This window comes from Australozyma saopauloensis, chromosome 1 (genome assembly GCF_035610405.1).
Source record: "Australozyma saopauloensis chromosome 1, complete sequence".
Lineage (NCBI taxonomy): Eukaryota > Fungi > Ascomycota > Pichiomycetes > Serinales > Metschnikowiaceae > Australozyma > Australozyma saopauloensis.
Window position 1 is genome coordinate 1,509,773 of NC_086131.1, and position 14,279 is coordinate 1,524,051.

Genomic DNA, 14,279 nt, shown 5'->3' on the forward strand with positions numbered 1-14,279 from the left:
CCCCCACCATGGAAATTTTCTTCTTCACTTAATACATATACATATCACAATACAATATGTCGAGATCCGTCGGTATTGATTTAGGTACTACCTACTCCTGTGTGGCCCACTTTTCCAACGACCGTGTTGAGATTATCGCCAACGACCAAGGTAACAGAACCACTCCATCTTTCGTTGCCTTCACTGACTCCGAGAGATTGATCGGTGATGCTGCCAAGAACCAGGCCGCCATGAACCCTGCCAACACTGTTTTCGACGCCAAGCGTTTGATCGGTAGAAAGTTCGAGGACGCCGAGGTCCAAGGTGACATCAAGCACTTCCCATTCAAGGTCGTTGACAAGGGTGGAAAGCCACAAATCCAGGTCGAGTTCAAGGGTGAGACCAAGGTCTTCACTCCTGAGGAGATCTCTTCCATGATCTTGACCAAGATGAGAGAGACCGCCGAGTCTTTCTTGGGTGGCTCTGTCACTGACGCTGTTGTCACTGTCCCAGCTTACTTCAACGACTCCCAAAGACAAGCCACCAAGGATGCTGGTTTGATTGCTGGTTTGAACGTTAAGAGAATCATCAACGAGCCAACCGCCGCTGCTATCGCTTACGGTTTGGACAAGAAGACCGAGCAGGAGAAGAATGTTTTGATCTTCGACTTGGGTGGAGGTACTTTCGATGTCTCCTTGTTGTCCATTGAGGACGGTATCTTCGAGGTCAAGGCCACCGCTGGTGACACTCACTTGGGTGGTGAGGACTTCGACCACAGATTGGTCAACCACTTCGTCAACGAGTTCAAGCGTAAGCACAAGAAGGACTTGTCCACCAACCAACGTGCCTTGAGACGTTTGAGAACTGCCTGTGAGCGTGCTAAGAGAACCTTGTCCTCTTCTGCTCAAACCTCCATCGAGATCGACTCCTTGTACGAGGGTATTGACTTCTACACTTCCATCACCAGAGCTCGTTTCGAGGAGTTGTGTCAAGACTTGTTCAGATCCACCTTGGACCCTGTCGAGAAGGTCTTGAGAGACGCCAAGGTCGACAAGTCCCAAGTTGACGAGATCGTCCTTGTCGGTGGTTCCACCAGAATTCCAAAGGTCCAAAAGTTGGTCTCTGACTTCTTCAACGGTAAGGAGCCAAACAAGTCCATCAACCCTGATGAGGCTGTTGCATACGGTGCCGCTGTCCAAGCCGCTATCTTGTCTGGTGACACTTCTTCTAAGACCCAAGACTTGTTGTTGTTGGATGTTGCCCCATTGTCCTTGGGTATTGAGACCGCTGGTGGTATCATGACCAAGTTGATTCCTCGTAACTCTACTATCCCAACCAAGAAGTCTGAGACTTTCTCCACTTACGCTGACAACCAGCCAGGTGTCTTGATTCAAGTCTTCGAGGGTGAGAGAGCCAAGACTAAGGACAACAACTTGTTGGGTAAGTTCGAGTTGTCTGGTATCCCACCAGCTCCAAGAGGTGTCCCACAAATTGAGGTCACTTTCGACATTGACGCTAACGGTATCTTGAACGTTTCCGCTTTGGAGAAGGGTACTGGTAAGACTCAACAAATTACCATCACCAACGACAAGGGTAGATTGTCCAAGGAGGACATTGAGAGAATGGTCTCCGAGGCTGAGAAGTACAAGGAGGAGGACGAGAAGGAGGCTTCTCGTGTCCAAGCCAAGAACGGTTTGGAGTCTTACGCATACTCTCTTAAGACTACTCTTGCTGAGGACGAGTTCAAGTCCAAGTTGGAGTCCGACGATGTCGAGAAGGTCACCAAGGCCGCTGAGGAGGCTATTGCTTGGTTGGACGACAACCAAACTGCCACCACCGACGAGTTTGCTGACAAGCAAAAGGAGTTGGAGGGTGTTGCTAACCCAATCATGGCCAAGGCTTACCAAGCTGGTGCTGCCCCAGGTGGTGCTGCTGCTGGTGGTTTCCCAGGTGGAGCCCCAGGTGGTTTCCCAGGTGCTGGTGGTGCTGCTCCATCCAACGATGGTCCAACTGTCGAGGAGGTCGACTAAACTTCTTAGTTTGACTGATTGAATTATATATAGTCTGATGAAATAGATTAATGGTAAAGGTTTATAATGAGATGTAACAATTGTAGAAGAATTTGAACAAGAATGAATTGTCCTCTCTTGTTCTCTACTTCTTTATATGGGTATTGTATCAGTGGTCCATTGAAACCTACCAATGACTAGCTACGGTGCTCCCGGTTGAAAATCAATGCCTATTTTAATCAGCTCATTTCATCACTATCGTTTATTGAGGATAAATGTGTTTTCATTGTCGTCATTTACTTATTCATTCGTGAGTCGGAGCTTACAAGTGGTAAGCGGGTTGCTTCATAAAGCAAAATATGGTAGATGTGACAATGAACCGGTTGTTCTCTCGGCTCTTACTTAGTTACTCGAGTTGCATGAACCTGGCACATGAGTCAAAGAAGAGCTGTAAACGTATAGCTCCTTTACTATGCTATCTTACCATCACATACAACAAAGTGTATTGAGACCATCAGTCTGTTCCAAGTAAGACTTTAATGAAATCAAGCAGTGTAGATTGGTACGTCAATCTTGAATTCTGAAGAAATTATATCTAGGAGGGAAATGCATTTTTCACTGTGAGACTCTTCATCGACTGTGCTTTCTTGTACTTGGCCACAACTGAACTATTTGACACCCGCTTTGCAGATGCAAGAAAGTGAATTCTTCTTTGTTTTTGAAGTTGAAAGAATCACCCATCTGGGAGCAACATATAAAAAAAGCATTTAGTTGGCTGCAAATTGCTCTGTTGATACTGTACCTACAACGTTTCAGACTGCACTTTAAGAATGAACAAGAAAGTAGAATACGGTGATCCAGACAAATATCGAAGTTCACAATGCAATTTAGCTCGATAATTCAAAGATCGAAGTTAATTACGCAGCTGGAGTTGTCCCAATCATTGTCAAGGAATTAGCATGTATACTTCCATGCTCCTTCAGTGTACAGCATGTTGCCAGCGCTGGGATCTAGTTCCGTGGGCACCAATCAATGACGACCGGAATGTGATAGTAAAAGGTCAAAAATTCGATAATCATATCCTCGGATATAAATTACAAATAGGTTGATGTTCAACCCCGGGCATGTCTTATCGCCGTGAGTACTGATAAGCTAACACCGACGGAGCCACTACTCCGAGCCGATATACTTCGGAAACGAAAAAACATGGTCAAGACTAAAAGAACTCTAATATTTTAAGGACAATTTGCAAGTGTGAGGACAAAATTTCGGTCTCTGAGCAAAGCACCAATCATTGGACTGATTTCAGCGATCAGAAACGAAGACAATTTCATCCTGAGACAAACTGAGTAGAACTGAGCAGGAAAAGACTACAAAAAAAAAAACAACTAAATAACACAATAACGCTACAGATGAAGGTTTCCTACTACGAGCAATTAGAGAGGGGGAGGGGTTATCGGAGTTGGAGGGGCCGAAAAGAAGAAATTTGGGCCTCGTTTTGCCTGTTTGAGAATGATTCCACCCCTCTTTACCTGATTCAGCCATCGATGATCCTTAGAAGTTAGCTAAATGGAAAAAGCTTGACGATAGGAGCCATTATTACCATTCCCACTAAACGCATAAATATTCCCAGGCTTAAGAGATCAAAAATGGCCAATCACCGGCGGGACAATGGGGTTAGCGAAAATTTACCCAATGGCTGCGAAAATCCTGCACAAGATCCTTTTGGGTCCACTCATCCGACCACCTTGTTTCAGGATTAGGGGCGAGAATTCGAGATTGAGAAATGATGATTCGATTTCACAAATAACATAAAAACAAAGTGTAGCACCTATACTTCACGTCCAGCGCTTTTCCACTCGAAAAACGCGCACACGACGTGTACACGATCCCAAAATTTATGTTTTTGTGGGCCTGCAGATAGCCGACGTTGTCGGACGGCCGCTATCCTTCCCTAGCGTCCGATAGTCCGTCTATGCGGATCGTACAATAAAAATTAGATAAATAGGAATTGATTCCTGGCCAGTTGCATCTCGTCTGATTGTAAATTTTCATCAATTCCTTTCTGTGCGTGTTGTACATCCCGATACTTGTATATACGCTAATATACCCAACCACCTCTACAGTAGTGTACGGACTACAGCCCAAAAAAAATCGGACAACCACTTTCTTCCACGCCTGCGAAAGTATGTAAGAAAATCTCGAGGCCAATTATTGGGTTTTTGCCCATCTTCAACATTGGGATCATTCCTTTCATCCGAGGCTAATGCCGTTCGTCCTTCAATCAAGTGTATTCGTCAAGAACGGTTGAATCTGTTGGGCTTGGGTCCGCATCAATTTTGGGAATTAGACACTTATGCGCGAAGACTCAAAGTATTTCAAATTGTCTCCTGGGTGGGAGTTCTTCGGCGTGAATGTCTCTCAGGACAGAAGTTGGCCCTGGCTGAACAGATATGGGGCTAGGTGTTTACGATCTGAGTGGACTGATCTATATTCTTCAATTGCATTGATCTTGAGCGATATGACACTCGATAAATGGAACTGCATCTTTTGGTGATATACAAATACAGTTGACAAGTGAGTCTCTGTATCAATCATACATCCTAGAAAGTTCGGAAGAATGTAGAAACTCCTACTCAATGATATCTTGAATTCCTCTATATGAACCCTATGCCCTATGCCAGCAGGATCTGTTCAGCAGTCACTAGTCCCTCTCTTGTCAGTCTCCCATATGGCTCTTTCTTTCCCATTACCCACATTACTAACAACAGAATGACCACTGCTTCACACTCCGTAGTCCACGAGGCTAACGACGTGCAAATGCGTCATACCCCAAAGGAATTCTTCGAAAGACAACCCCAAAAGGGTCACATTGCCTCTTTGGACCAATACCATGAGATGTACCAACAATCCATCGAGGACCCCGAGGCCTTCTTTGGCCCAATGGCCCGCGACCTCTTGCACTGGGACAGAGACTTCACCAAGGTCAAGTCTGGTGACTTGGTCAACGGTGACGCACAATGGTTTATTGGAGGTGAGTTGAACGCTGCATACAACTGTGTGGACCGTTGGGCATATACACACCCTAACAAGACCGCCGTCATCTACGAGGCTGACGACGAGGCTGACTCTTCTACTTTGACCTACGCCGAGCTTTTGCGTGAGGTTTCCAAGGTCGCCGGTGTTTTGAAGAGCTGGGGTGTCGCCAAGGGTGACAATGTCGCCATTTACTTGCCAATGAATGCCTCGGCTATTGTTGCCATGTTGGCTGTCGCTCGTTTGGGTGCAGTGCACTCTGTGATCTTCGCTGGCTTCTCTGCAGGTTCTATCAGAGACAGAGTTAACGATGCTCAATGTAAGGCCCTTATCACCTGTGACGAGGGTCGTCGTGGTGGTAAGACCATCAACATCAAGAAATTGGTTGATGAGGCTTTGGTCTCTTGCCCATCTGTGCAGAAGGTCTTGGTTCACCGTAGAACCGGTTCTGCCACCATCGAAATGGCTGAGGGTAGAGACTACTGGTGGGACGAGGAGACCAAGAACTTCCCTGGTTACTGTCCTCCAGTTCCTGTCAACTCCGAGGACCCTCTTTTCTTGTTGTACACCTCTGGTTCCACTGGTACTCCTAAGGGTGTTGTCCACACTACTGGTGGATACTTGCTTGGTGCCGCCATGACCACCAAGTACATCTTTGACGTTCACTCTGAGGATGTGTTGTTCACTGCTGGAGATGTCGGTTGGATTACCGGTCACACCTATGCTCTTTACGGTCCTTTGCTTTTGGGTGTTCCAACTGTGGTCTTTGAGGGTACTCCTGCTTACCCAGACTACGGCCGTTTGTTCCAAATCATTGAGAAGCACAAGGCTACTCACTTCTACATAGCTCCTACTGCTTTGCGTCTTTTGCGTAAGGCTGGTGAGGCCGAGATCCCTAAGTACGACTTGTCTTCCTTGCGTACTTTGGGTTCTGTTGGTGAACCTATCTCTCCAGACATTTGGGAGTGGTACAACGAGCACATCGGAAAGGGCCAATGTCACATCTCTGACACCTACTGGCAAACAGAGTCCGGCTCGCATTTCATTGCTCCTATTGCCGGTGTCACTCCTAACAAGCCTGGTTCTGCTTCTTTGCCATTCTTCGGTATACAAACTTGTTTGATTGACCCTGTCAACGGTACCGAGATCCTGGGCAACGATGTCGAGGGTGTCTTGGCTGTCAAGAACACCTGGCCATCCATGGCCCGTACCGTGTACAAGAACCACGAGAAGTACATGGACACCTACTTGCGCCCATACCCAGGTTACTACTTCACCGGAGACGGTGCTGCCAGAGACCACGACGGTTTCTACTGGATTAGAGGCAGAGTCGACGATGTTGTGAACGTTTCTGGCCATCGTTTGTCGACCGCTGAAATCGAGGCTGCCTTGATTGAGCACCACGGTGTCTCTGAGGCTGCCGTTGTTGGTATCAACGATGACTTGACTGGACAAGCCGTCATTGCTTACGTCGCCTTGAAGGACGAGTTTGCTGCCACCATCGACGGTCATGAGACCAGCGACGCTGCCTTTGCCCTCAGAAAGGACTTGGTGATGGTTGTCAGAAAGCACATTGGTCCATTTGCCGCTCCTAAGTCGGTCATTATTGTCCAAGACTTGCCAAAGACCCGTTCTGGTAAGATCATGAGAAGAATCTTGAGAAAGATTTCTTCTAACGAGGCCGACCAATTGGGTGACATCACCACCTTGTCTAACCCACAATCTGTGGCAGGTATCATTGACGCCTTCGGTGCTCAATTCGGCAAGAAGTAACGAATTAGGAGAACATTCATTCCATAGAAATTGACGGATTATTTATATCTGCTTCAGGCAATACACTAATACTAATTACCTTTCTGTTCTTTCATTGAGCCCTCGGGGATTTAAAACGGCTGTCGGTTTGGTCGAAACTGTAATTATTCTATGCTGAGAATGGAACTAAATTCAATTTCTACAGTACGTGCAACAAGTACATAAATCTTTATGGCCCTTCTTGAGCCTTGGATACTGAGTAAGAATTCTTTGCCCATGGTGACATACAAAATATAACAATACATAAAAACATGACATGAATTCGTTCTTCCGTATCTCGAAAGCGATTGAGAATCATTCAAGTTCTTTTTATTTCGAAATGATCGAAGTTCCTCTTTGTTTACCTAGGTGTGTGTATAGTCTCCCAGATCATCTTGAACATAGAAACTACATTATCGTCAATGGGCCCTACAGCGCAGATTATAGCCGTTTTTGGCATCGTGAAGTGCGTGCAACTTGCAATTCTACACTTACTGCCGACCCTGTTCGATGTCTCCTCTTCGTTGCTTCTAGAAGACTACTCTTTTGAGAAACAGATCTTATGTCAACTTTCCACCAGTTCGGAGTTCATCGATTCGGAATTATCAAAAGTCTGTCTACTGTTGCTAAACAATACTATTGATAAACTTGTTGTATGGGACGCCGTTTACTTTGCCGATCTTTTCGTCAAAGGACCCCAATACGAGCACCAATTCGTCTTCTGTCCAGTTTGGTGGAGACTTATAAAATCGTTTCCCGGGATAAAAGGAGCTGTGTTTTATCCTCGTCTTTTAATGGCCACTTTTGTAGCTAACTTGGCCCATTTGGCTGCGACGTTGGTGTTGTACAAACTAACATTGGCTATATTCAAGAATGCTCGCATTTTTTCGCCAAAGAGAATGGCATTATGCCTGCTGATTTTGTATGTGATGACACCAGCTGCTGCTTTCATGACAGCGCCTTATTCGGAGCCAGTGGCCGCTTTTCTTTCGTTCTCTTGCCTCTACTTGAGACAACTAGGCTTGGACTCTAGTCCGTACGTGATCTTAGACGCACGGCACAAAGATGAAACGAAGTCTGTTGACGCACAAAGCAACGAAAAATCTGGCAATGAAACTACTCATAACCGGGCACCAGACGCTTTCTATGTGGGGTTATACATTTTGAGTGGCGCATTTGCAGCCGTTGCATACGGCTTCCGTGCCAATTGTCTATTGTTGGGAATACTCTATGTTTATGACTTGTTCACAGTGAAACCTTTCCCGTCTCCTAGCCCACTTATTGCAGGACTGCTTCTAGGATTAAGTTTTGTCATTACACAGTACTCTAATTATGCCTCGATATGTGTCGGCTCTGAACGCGGAGAATGGTGCAATTCTAAGCTTCCGCTGCTATTCACGTACGCACAAGGCCACTATTGGAACAATGGATTCTTGAAGTATTGGACTCCCAACAACATTCCCAACTTCATTTTCGGCGCCCCCACTATAATTCTCTCGCTTCTTAGCGTCAGGTATTTCCGAGAAGTCTATCCAGTTGCACGCATATTTCCAATTATTTGTGTGAACACTATTTTTACAGTCCTTTTACTCTTGTTGTGGCATGTGCAGATCGTCACTCGGATTCACCTGTTTTTGCCTATAGTCTACTGGTTTGTGGCGGGACTTTTGACACAACCTAATTTTAAGCACAGAAGATGGGGCCAAGTTTGCATGGGCTATTTTGTAATTTGGAGTGTGCTTCAAGTATCCTTATTCGGTGCGTTTCTACCTCCTGCATAGAAAGTGTTTCAGGATATCTTCGCCTATTCGGGAGAACGGTGCCGCAAATGATAAAGAGAATTGGTTATAAATGGAGGGGTGAGAGAAGAAATGGAATTCATGGAAATATCCTTTTAAACTTGAATATTTTTCTATTTATCGACTCTACAGAAGCAAGCCTCAAATTGCATTTCATCTGAACAATACTACTAATAATCAAAGAGAAGGAGAAGACCAAAGATTAAGCACTCCATGATAGAACTCGAATTCAAGCATTACCTCTACTTGGTGATGTTGGCAGTGGCAGCAGGCGCATTTGTCCTGAAACTGCTCAAAAAGTCTAATGTCAAACAGGCTCCCAGTAGAGAGATTCTGAACAAGGATCGAAAGCCAGGCCAATGGATGCCAGAAAGTTACCAATTCCCTATCCCTCCTCCCTTCCTTAATTGGGACATTGAGAAAACTCGTCCACTTCCCTACAGAGCTTTCAAGCACAAGTATACCATCACCATGGGAATCAGAAACATGGAATTGGATCTGTGGATTGAGTTAGACAACGAATGGCACAAGTATCATAATGATAAGGTGATGCGGGCTCAAACTTTGGGCAATGATGTGTACGGAACATACCCCGAAGCCCGCGCAGCAGCCTTTGAGCTTTTAGACGAATTTTGGAACTATCTTCCAGCGCGGTATCCAAGCTTGTTCAAGCAGCTTCCTACCGGAATGGAGAATCTTGTCACTGGCGAGGTATTCAAGTTCAAAAACTGCAACCCTGATGATATCACCGAGGATCCTATGCTTATGGCCGCTAAGATGGTACAGGATGATTTGGCGATCATGATCGAAGGCAGCGATGGCATTTATTATTTGAAAGCAGGTGCAATTATCTTGCCTGGATTTTGGCGGTTCAAGGACAAAAAGGGCATGCCACTCCATGAGATCCATACCAGTGGAGATGTTCCTAAATACAACGAAAAACTTCATTCAGGAATGGCCAAGTTTTTTACACGTCTCACATGCGACAAGCCTGTTGTTAGAAACAATTACTTCATCCAGACAGACGACGAATTGGCATGGTCGTCTTCCATTGGTGACGAGAAGGAAGATGTGGTAGGCTGGTACACCGCTGATGCTGCGAAATCCGCACAGCAATTATATTTCCGAAGCGAAAGACAAAGTTTGCGTCGACTCCCCAAGACAGGCGCCATTGTGTTCACCATCCGTACGTACTTCTGCCCTATCAGCGAGTTGTGCGAGGAGCCACACATCCCACGCAGATTGTTCAATGCTGTAGAGAGTTGGTCGGAGGATGTCAAGGAGTACCGTGGCTACTACAAGTTCAAGGATGCACTTTTGCCATACTTGAAGGAGAAGGCGGAAGAGCAGGAGAAACGGGGGATTATCGAGGAGAAAGAACCCAGTGTGTATCCATTCTAAGTTATGGAAGCGAATTCATTAATAATTATTTAATCATACAGCAGAACTGTTGAAGCCATTCTCATTTTTGTACTAGATCGGACGTTATTCAGGTGAAGTCATTGATGTTGGTCAATTGATAGGAGTAGAGAGGGCACAATCAACATTCACAAGAGGAAGTGTTAAAAACCTAGTTTTTTGCCCATATATGATTGGTGTATTCTATTACTAATAGTATGTTTACTCATGCCTCTCTACTACTTATCAGTACTGCTTGTAGTCCATAAATATCCTTAGAGCCACACTAATAAAACAACCACAAGCAACCTAAACAATGAATGTTTCTTTTAAACCATCTCTACAAGTAGTAATGATACTCCGTTCGGATTTAGCTAATATACAATAATAATACAAGTGCGAAGTAAACCGCCGCAGGCACACCTACGATCTCTCGCCTCTCAATCTTCTGGCCAATTGGATGTCCTTCTTTTGGATAGTGACTCTCTTGGCGTGGATGGCACACAAGTTGGTGTCCTCGAACAAGGAAACCAAGTAAGCCTCAACGGATTCCTGCAAAGCACCGATGGCAGAGGATTGGAATCTCAAGTCGGTCTTGAAGTCCTGGGCAATCTCTCTGACCAATCTTTGGAATGGCAACTTTCTGATCAAAAGCTCAGTAGACTTTTGGAATCTTCTGATTTCTCTCAAGGCAACGGTACCTGGCTTATATCTGTGAGGCTTCTTGACACCACCGGTAGATGGGGCGGATTTTCTGGCAGCCTTGGAGGCCAATTGCTTTCTTGGTGCCTTACCACCAGTAGACTTTCTAGCTGTTTGTTTGGTTCTAGCCATGTTTGATATGTGATGAACTAATGAAAGAATAACTGTGGGGAGGAAATCAGGGCCTCTTTATATTACCCAGATTCGGGAGAGGCGCGGCCTGCAGATAGAGGTGCCAGACAAAGAGATAGAAGTTCAAGAATCTGGCCTGCAGAAACATCAGCATGGCTTTTCGCGCCAGAAAGTGGTCTGGATGCGGTGCTGCGATATACGACCGTCCGCTGCACATTGCAGCACGGCAACCGCACCACTTGTAGTCGCACCCCCGTACCTCACGGGCCGCGAAAAGCGACCCGTTTTCTACATTGCCTCAGTTAAGCGACTTTTCGCACTGCGAGAAAAACGCTGCGGATTCCCACTGCACCTCCCCCCACAGTGATCCCTGACCCACACCTATTCTGCGCGCAACCCGGCCGCCCTATAAATACTGCGACTCGCCCCCTCCACATTTCTAGAACCATACTTTTCTAAGTAACTTACAACAACAACACATCAACACAAATCAACAATGTCCGGTAGAGGAAAAGGTGGAAAAGGTCTCGGAAAGGGTGGTGCCAAGCGTCACAGAAAGATTTTGAGAGACAACATCCAAGGTATTACTAAGCCAGCTATCAGAAGATTGGCCAGAAGAGGTGGTGTCAAGCGTATTTCCGCTTTGATCTACGAGGAAGTCAGAGCCGTCTTGAAGACCTTCTTGGAGAACGTCATCAGAGATGCCGTCACATACACTGAGCACGCCAAGAGAAAGACCGTCACCTCTCTTGATGTTGTGTATGCATTGAAGAGACAAGGTAGAACCTTGTATGGTTTCGGTGGTTAAATTTAATTCGGGATGTATAGTAATTTAGGATATTGGTAATTTGGCTGTAGGATATTTCAAAGATCTTTGTGAAATCATTGTGAGTTTATTGCGTAGTTGTTTAGTCAGCTACACTGAACCTCTTACATGGGATTGTAGTAGTTCGTGATCGAGATTATTGTTTCATGAGATGTGATTGTGCTGTTCTTTTGCTTTATTCTATTTCGCTTTATTCTATTCCGCTTTAATCTATTCCGCTTTAATCTATTCCGCTTTAATCTATTTCGCCTTGATCCATTTCGCCTCGCTTTCCAGTGGCTCTACATTGGTGAAGCTAATGCCTGTTCAAGCTGTTCTGAACTCATATCCTTGATCAAAACATGGATATGGCTAATCTCCTTTACACTCTGTAACGACTCCCAATTCCGAAACCATGCCAATCGTTCCCGTGGAATCCCCAACTGATCTACAAACTTATCACGAATATACGTCTCCACCACGGCACGAGTTTCCTCCGAAATATCACCAATATCACTCTCGGGGTCCGACTCAATTGGCCGTTTGCTCCACACACACAAATGGGTGATGTTGTCTGCGAAATAGTACGGGAAATCGTTCCGAATGATCTTTAAGTCGGAAGCACACTGGAAGAGCCCGGCGCCACTCTGAGCTATGGTCACCTGTGAGTCGGGAATTCCGGCCACTTCCTCCGCAGTACACCAGTGCAAAGAATTGACCACCAAATGCTTGAACACCGTTGTTCCTTTGGAGTTTAGCGTGTCTTTGAACGAGTGGTACTTTTCAATTTGCGCCTTGGACCGTGCAAACACCTCTAATTGATTGGTGCGGATGATATGCTGGATCTCTGGCCATGTGAACTCATGGTCGGCGTATTTGGATGCCGTCATTTGTTAGATTCTGTGATAGATATAGTAGAGGAGTAAGTGTGACGCTGATCAGGTGGGACAAAGTATTTTTAGAAACGCTACAGAAAATGTTTTTGTTTTATTTACGCTCGGGATCCTCTGAAGAATTTTTATCCGTGACAGCTTTTGTTGGTGCAACGAGGTGAGGTTGGTTTGGGCTATGTATTGAGAGTCATGAAAGGCTTTCGGAATGAAAACGTGAATCATCAGCAGTATTGGTAGAATCGACTGGGTCAAGTTCATTGCTCGAAACGATAAAATTAGTTCCGTGCCTTAGCTGTTTCGAATGCGTTCCGTTGATCAATGACCAACGAACCGATTCATACCAGGCCAGAAACTGACGTTTATACGTTTTGGAGACTTCGAAAAGACTCGAGTACAAGTCATTTTTTATTATTGCACATTTTTTGACGTATGATGTGTCTAATACATTAGTTGGGTACTGTAGATAAGTGTTTCAGATTGTCCTGATTCTACAACGCTTAGCACCTGAATAAAATTCAAATTAAATTGAAATAGGAAAAACTAAATAGAAAACGAAGATTTGATTAGATGATAAATAAGTGTTTCACGGAATTTCTTTAGATCCACTTCACATACCACACTTCCCACCAAACAGAATGAATAGCCAAGACACGTGAATTGATGCATACAATTTTGAACTTACGCAATTTTTAAGTAAAAAGGAAAGTTTATCGAGTCCACTTTACATGCTCTCTCTCTACCCAATCTCAACATACTGGCAAAGACACGGCAGAACCAAAAACAAGCTCAACTACAGAACCCATCACAGCAAAACCAACAAAGCAAAAAAACAAAACAGAATAAAAACTTCCAAACTTTCAAACATCCAAAAACCTAAGTTAACAAAAAGTCCACCCTTTCGCGGCCCCCAGACCCCTACAATTTCAATCCCATTATAGACGCATTTTTCATCCCATATTTCCCCCAGATCGCGTCTCTACTACAGACCCAATGTCCATTGTATCTCTCCTCGGCATCGAGGTCCTCAACAATCCCGCGCGTTTCACCGACGCGTACGAATTCGAGATCACATTTGAATGCTTGGAGCCTTTGAAAGGCGATTTGGAATGGAAATTGACCTACGTTGGTAGTCTGAGATCGCTAGATCACGACCAGGAACTTGATTCCATATTGGTGGGTCCTGTTCCGGTGGGAATCAACAAATTTCTTTTCCAGGCCGATCCTCCTTCCCCTGAATTGATTCCTGCGAGCGAATTGGTCAGTGTGACGGTGATATTGTTGTCCTGTTCCTACGCTAATCGTGAATTTGTTAGAGTGGGCTACTATGTGAACAACGAATACGACCTGGAGGAGTTGCGCGAAAACCCTCCTACAAAGGTGCAGGTGGAGCATGTCACCAGAAACATCTTGGCCGAGAAGCCACGTGTGACCCGCTTCAATATTGTTTGGGATAATGAAGATGGCACCGCTGACCAGTATCCTCCTCAGCAACAGGTAGACGAGGAGGATGAGGAGGAAGAAGAAGAAGAAGAGGAGGAAGAGGAAGAAGAGAACGAGGAAGAGTTGGAGGATGAGGATGAGGAGGGCGAAGAGGTTGAAGAAGAGGAAGACCTCAACGACGAAGATATGGAGGAGGACTTGGAGGGCGAAGGCGAGGATGTGTCGCAGGCCAACATTGAAGAAGGCAGTGGTCTGGGCGCTGCAACTCCTAGAGATAAGGCGCTGGAAAGTTAGA

General features: G+C 45.3%; 8 protein-coding genes across 8 annotated transcripts; 6 read left to right on the plus strand and 2 right to left on the minus strand.

Annotated features, from left to right (window-relative positions):
• Positions 1–56: 56 nt before the first annotated feature.
• PUMCH_000675 (uncharacterized protein) lies at positions 57–2,009 on the plus strand (the record flags this gene model as incomplete). The annotated part of the gene is made up of 1 exon (XM_063019750.1): positions 57–2,009. One exon carries the CDS (start codon positions 57–59, stop codon positions 2,007–2,009), a length of 1,953 nt encoding a protein of 650 aa, XP_062875820.1.
• A 2,640-nt stretch (positions 2,010–4,649) lies between these two features.
• Positions 4,650–6,797, plus strand: PUMCH_000676 (uncharacterized protein; the record flags this gene model as incomplete). Its single annotated transcript, XM_063019751.1, has 1 exon — positions 4,650–6,797. One exon carries the CDS (start codon positions 4,650–4,652, stop codon positions 6,795–6,797), a length of 2,148 nt encoding a protein of 715 aa, XP_062875821.1.
• A 440-nt stretch (positions 6,798–7,237) lies between these two features.
• PUMCH_000677 (uncharacterized protein) lies at positions 7,238–8,596 on the plus strand (the record flags this gene model as incomplete). The annotated part of the gene is made up of 1 exon (XM_063019752.1): positions 7,238–8,596. The coding sequence occupies one exon, from the start codon at positions 7,238–7,240 to the stop codon at positions 8,594–8,596; it is 1,359 nt and encodes a 452-aa protein (XP_062875822.1).
• A 231-nt stretch (positions 8,597–8,827) lies between these two features.
• On the plus strand, positions 8,828–10,015 carry PUMCH_000678 (uncharacterized protein; the record flags this gene model as incomplete). Its single annotated transcript, XM_063019753.1, has 1 exon — positions 8,828–10,015. One exon carries the CDS (start codon positions 8,828–8,830, stop codon positions 10,013–10,015), a length of 1,188 nt encoding a protein of 395 aa, XP_062875823.1.
• Positions 10,016–10,435: 420 nt separating this feature from the next.
• On the minus strand, positions 10,436–10,846 carry PUMCH_000679 (uncharacterized protein; the record flags this gene model as incomplete). The annotated part of the gene is made up of 1 exon (XM_063019754.1): positions 10,436–10,846. One exon carries the CDS (start codon positions 10,844–10,846, stop codon positions 10,436–10,438), a length of 411 nt encoding a protein of 136 aa, XP_062875824.1.
• A 496-nt stretch (positions 10,847–11,342) lies between these two features.
• On the plus strand, positions 11,343–11,654 carry PUMCH_000680 (uncharacterized protein; the record flags this gene model as incomplete). The annotated part of the gene is made up of 1 exon (XM_063019755.1): positions 11,343–11,654. One exon carries the CDS (start codon positions 11,343–11,345, stop codon positions 11,652–11,654), a length of 312 nt encoding a protein of 103 aa, XP_062875825.1.
• A 299-nt stretch (positions 11,655–11,953) lies between these two features.
• PUMCH_000681 (uncharacterized protein) lies at positions 11,954–12,541 on the minus strand (the record flags this gene model as incomplete). Its single annotated transcript, XM_063019756.1, has 1 exon — positions 11,954–12,541. The coding sequence occupies one exon, from the start codon at positions 12,539–12,541 to the stop codon at positions 11,954–11,956; it is 588 nt and encodes a 195-aa protein (XP_062875826.1).
• Positions 12,542–13,534: 993 nt separating this feature from the next.
• Positions 13,535–14,278, plus strand: PUMCH_000682 (uncharacterized protein; the record flags this gene model as incomplete). The annotated part of the gene is made up of 1 exon (XM_063019757.1): positions 13,535–14,278. The coding sequence occupies one exon, from the start codon at positions 13,535–13,537 to the stop codon at positions 14,276–14,278; it is 744 nt and encodes a 247-aa protein (XP_062875827.1).
• Position 14,279: the final 1 nt, after the last annotated feature.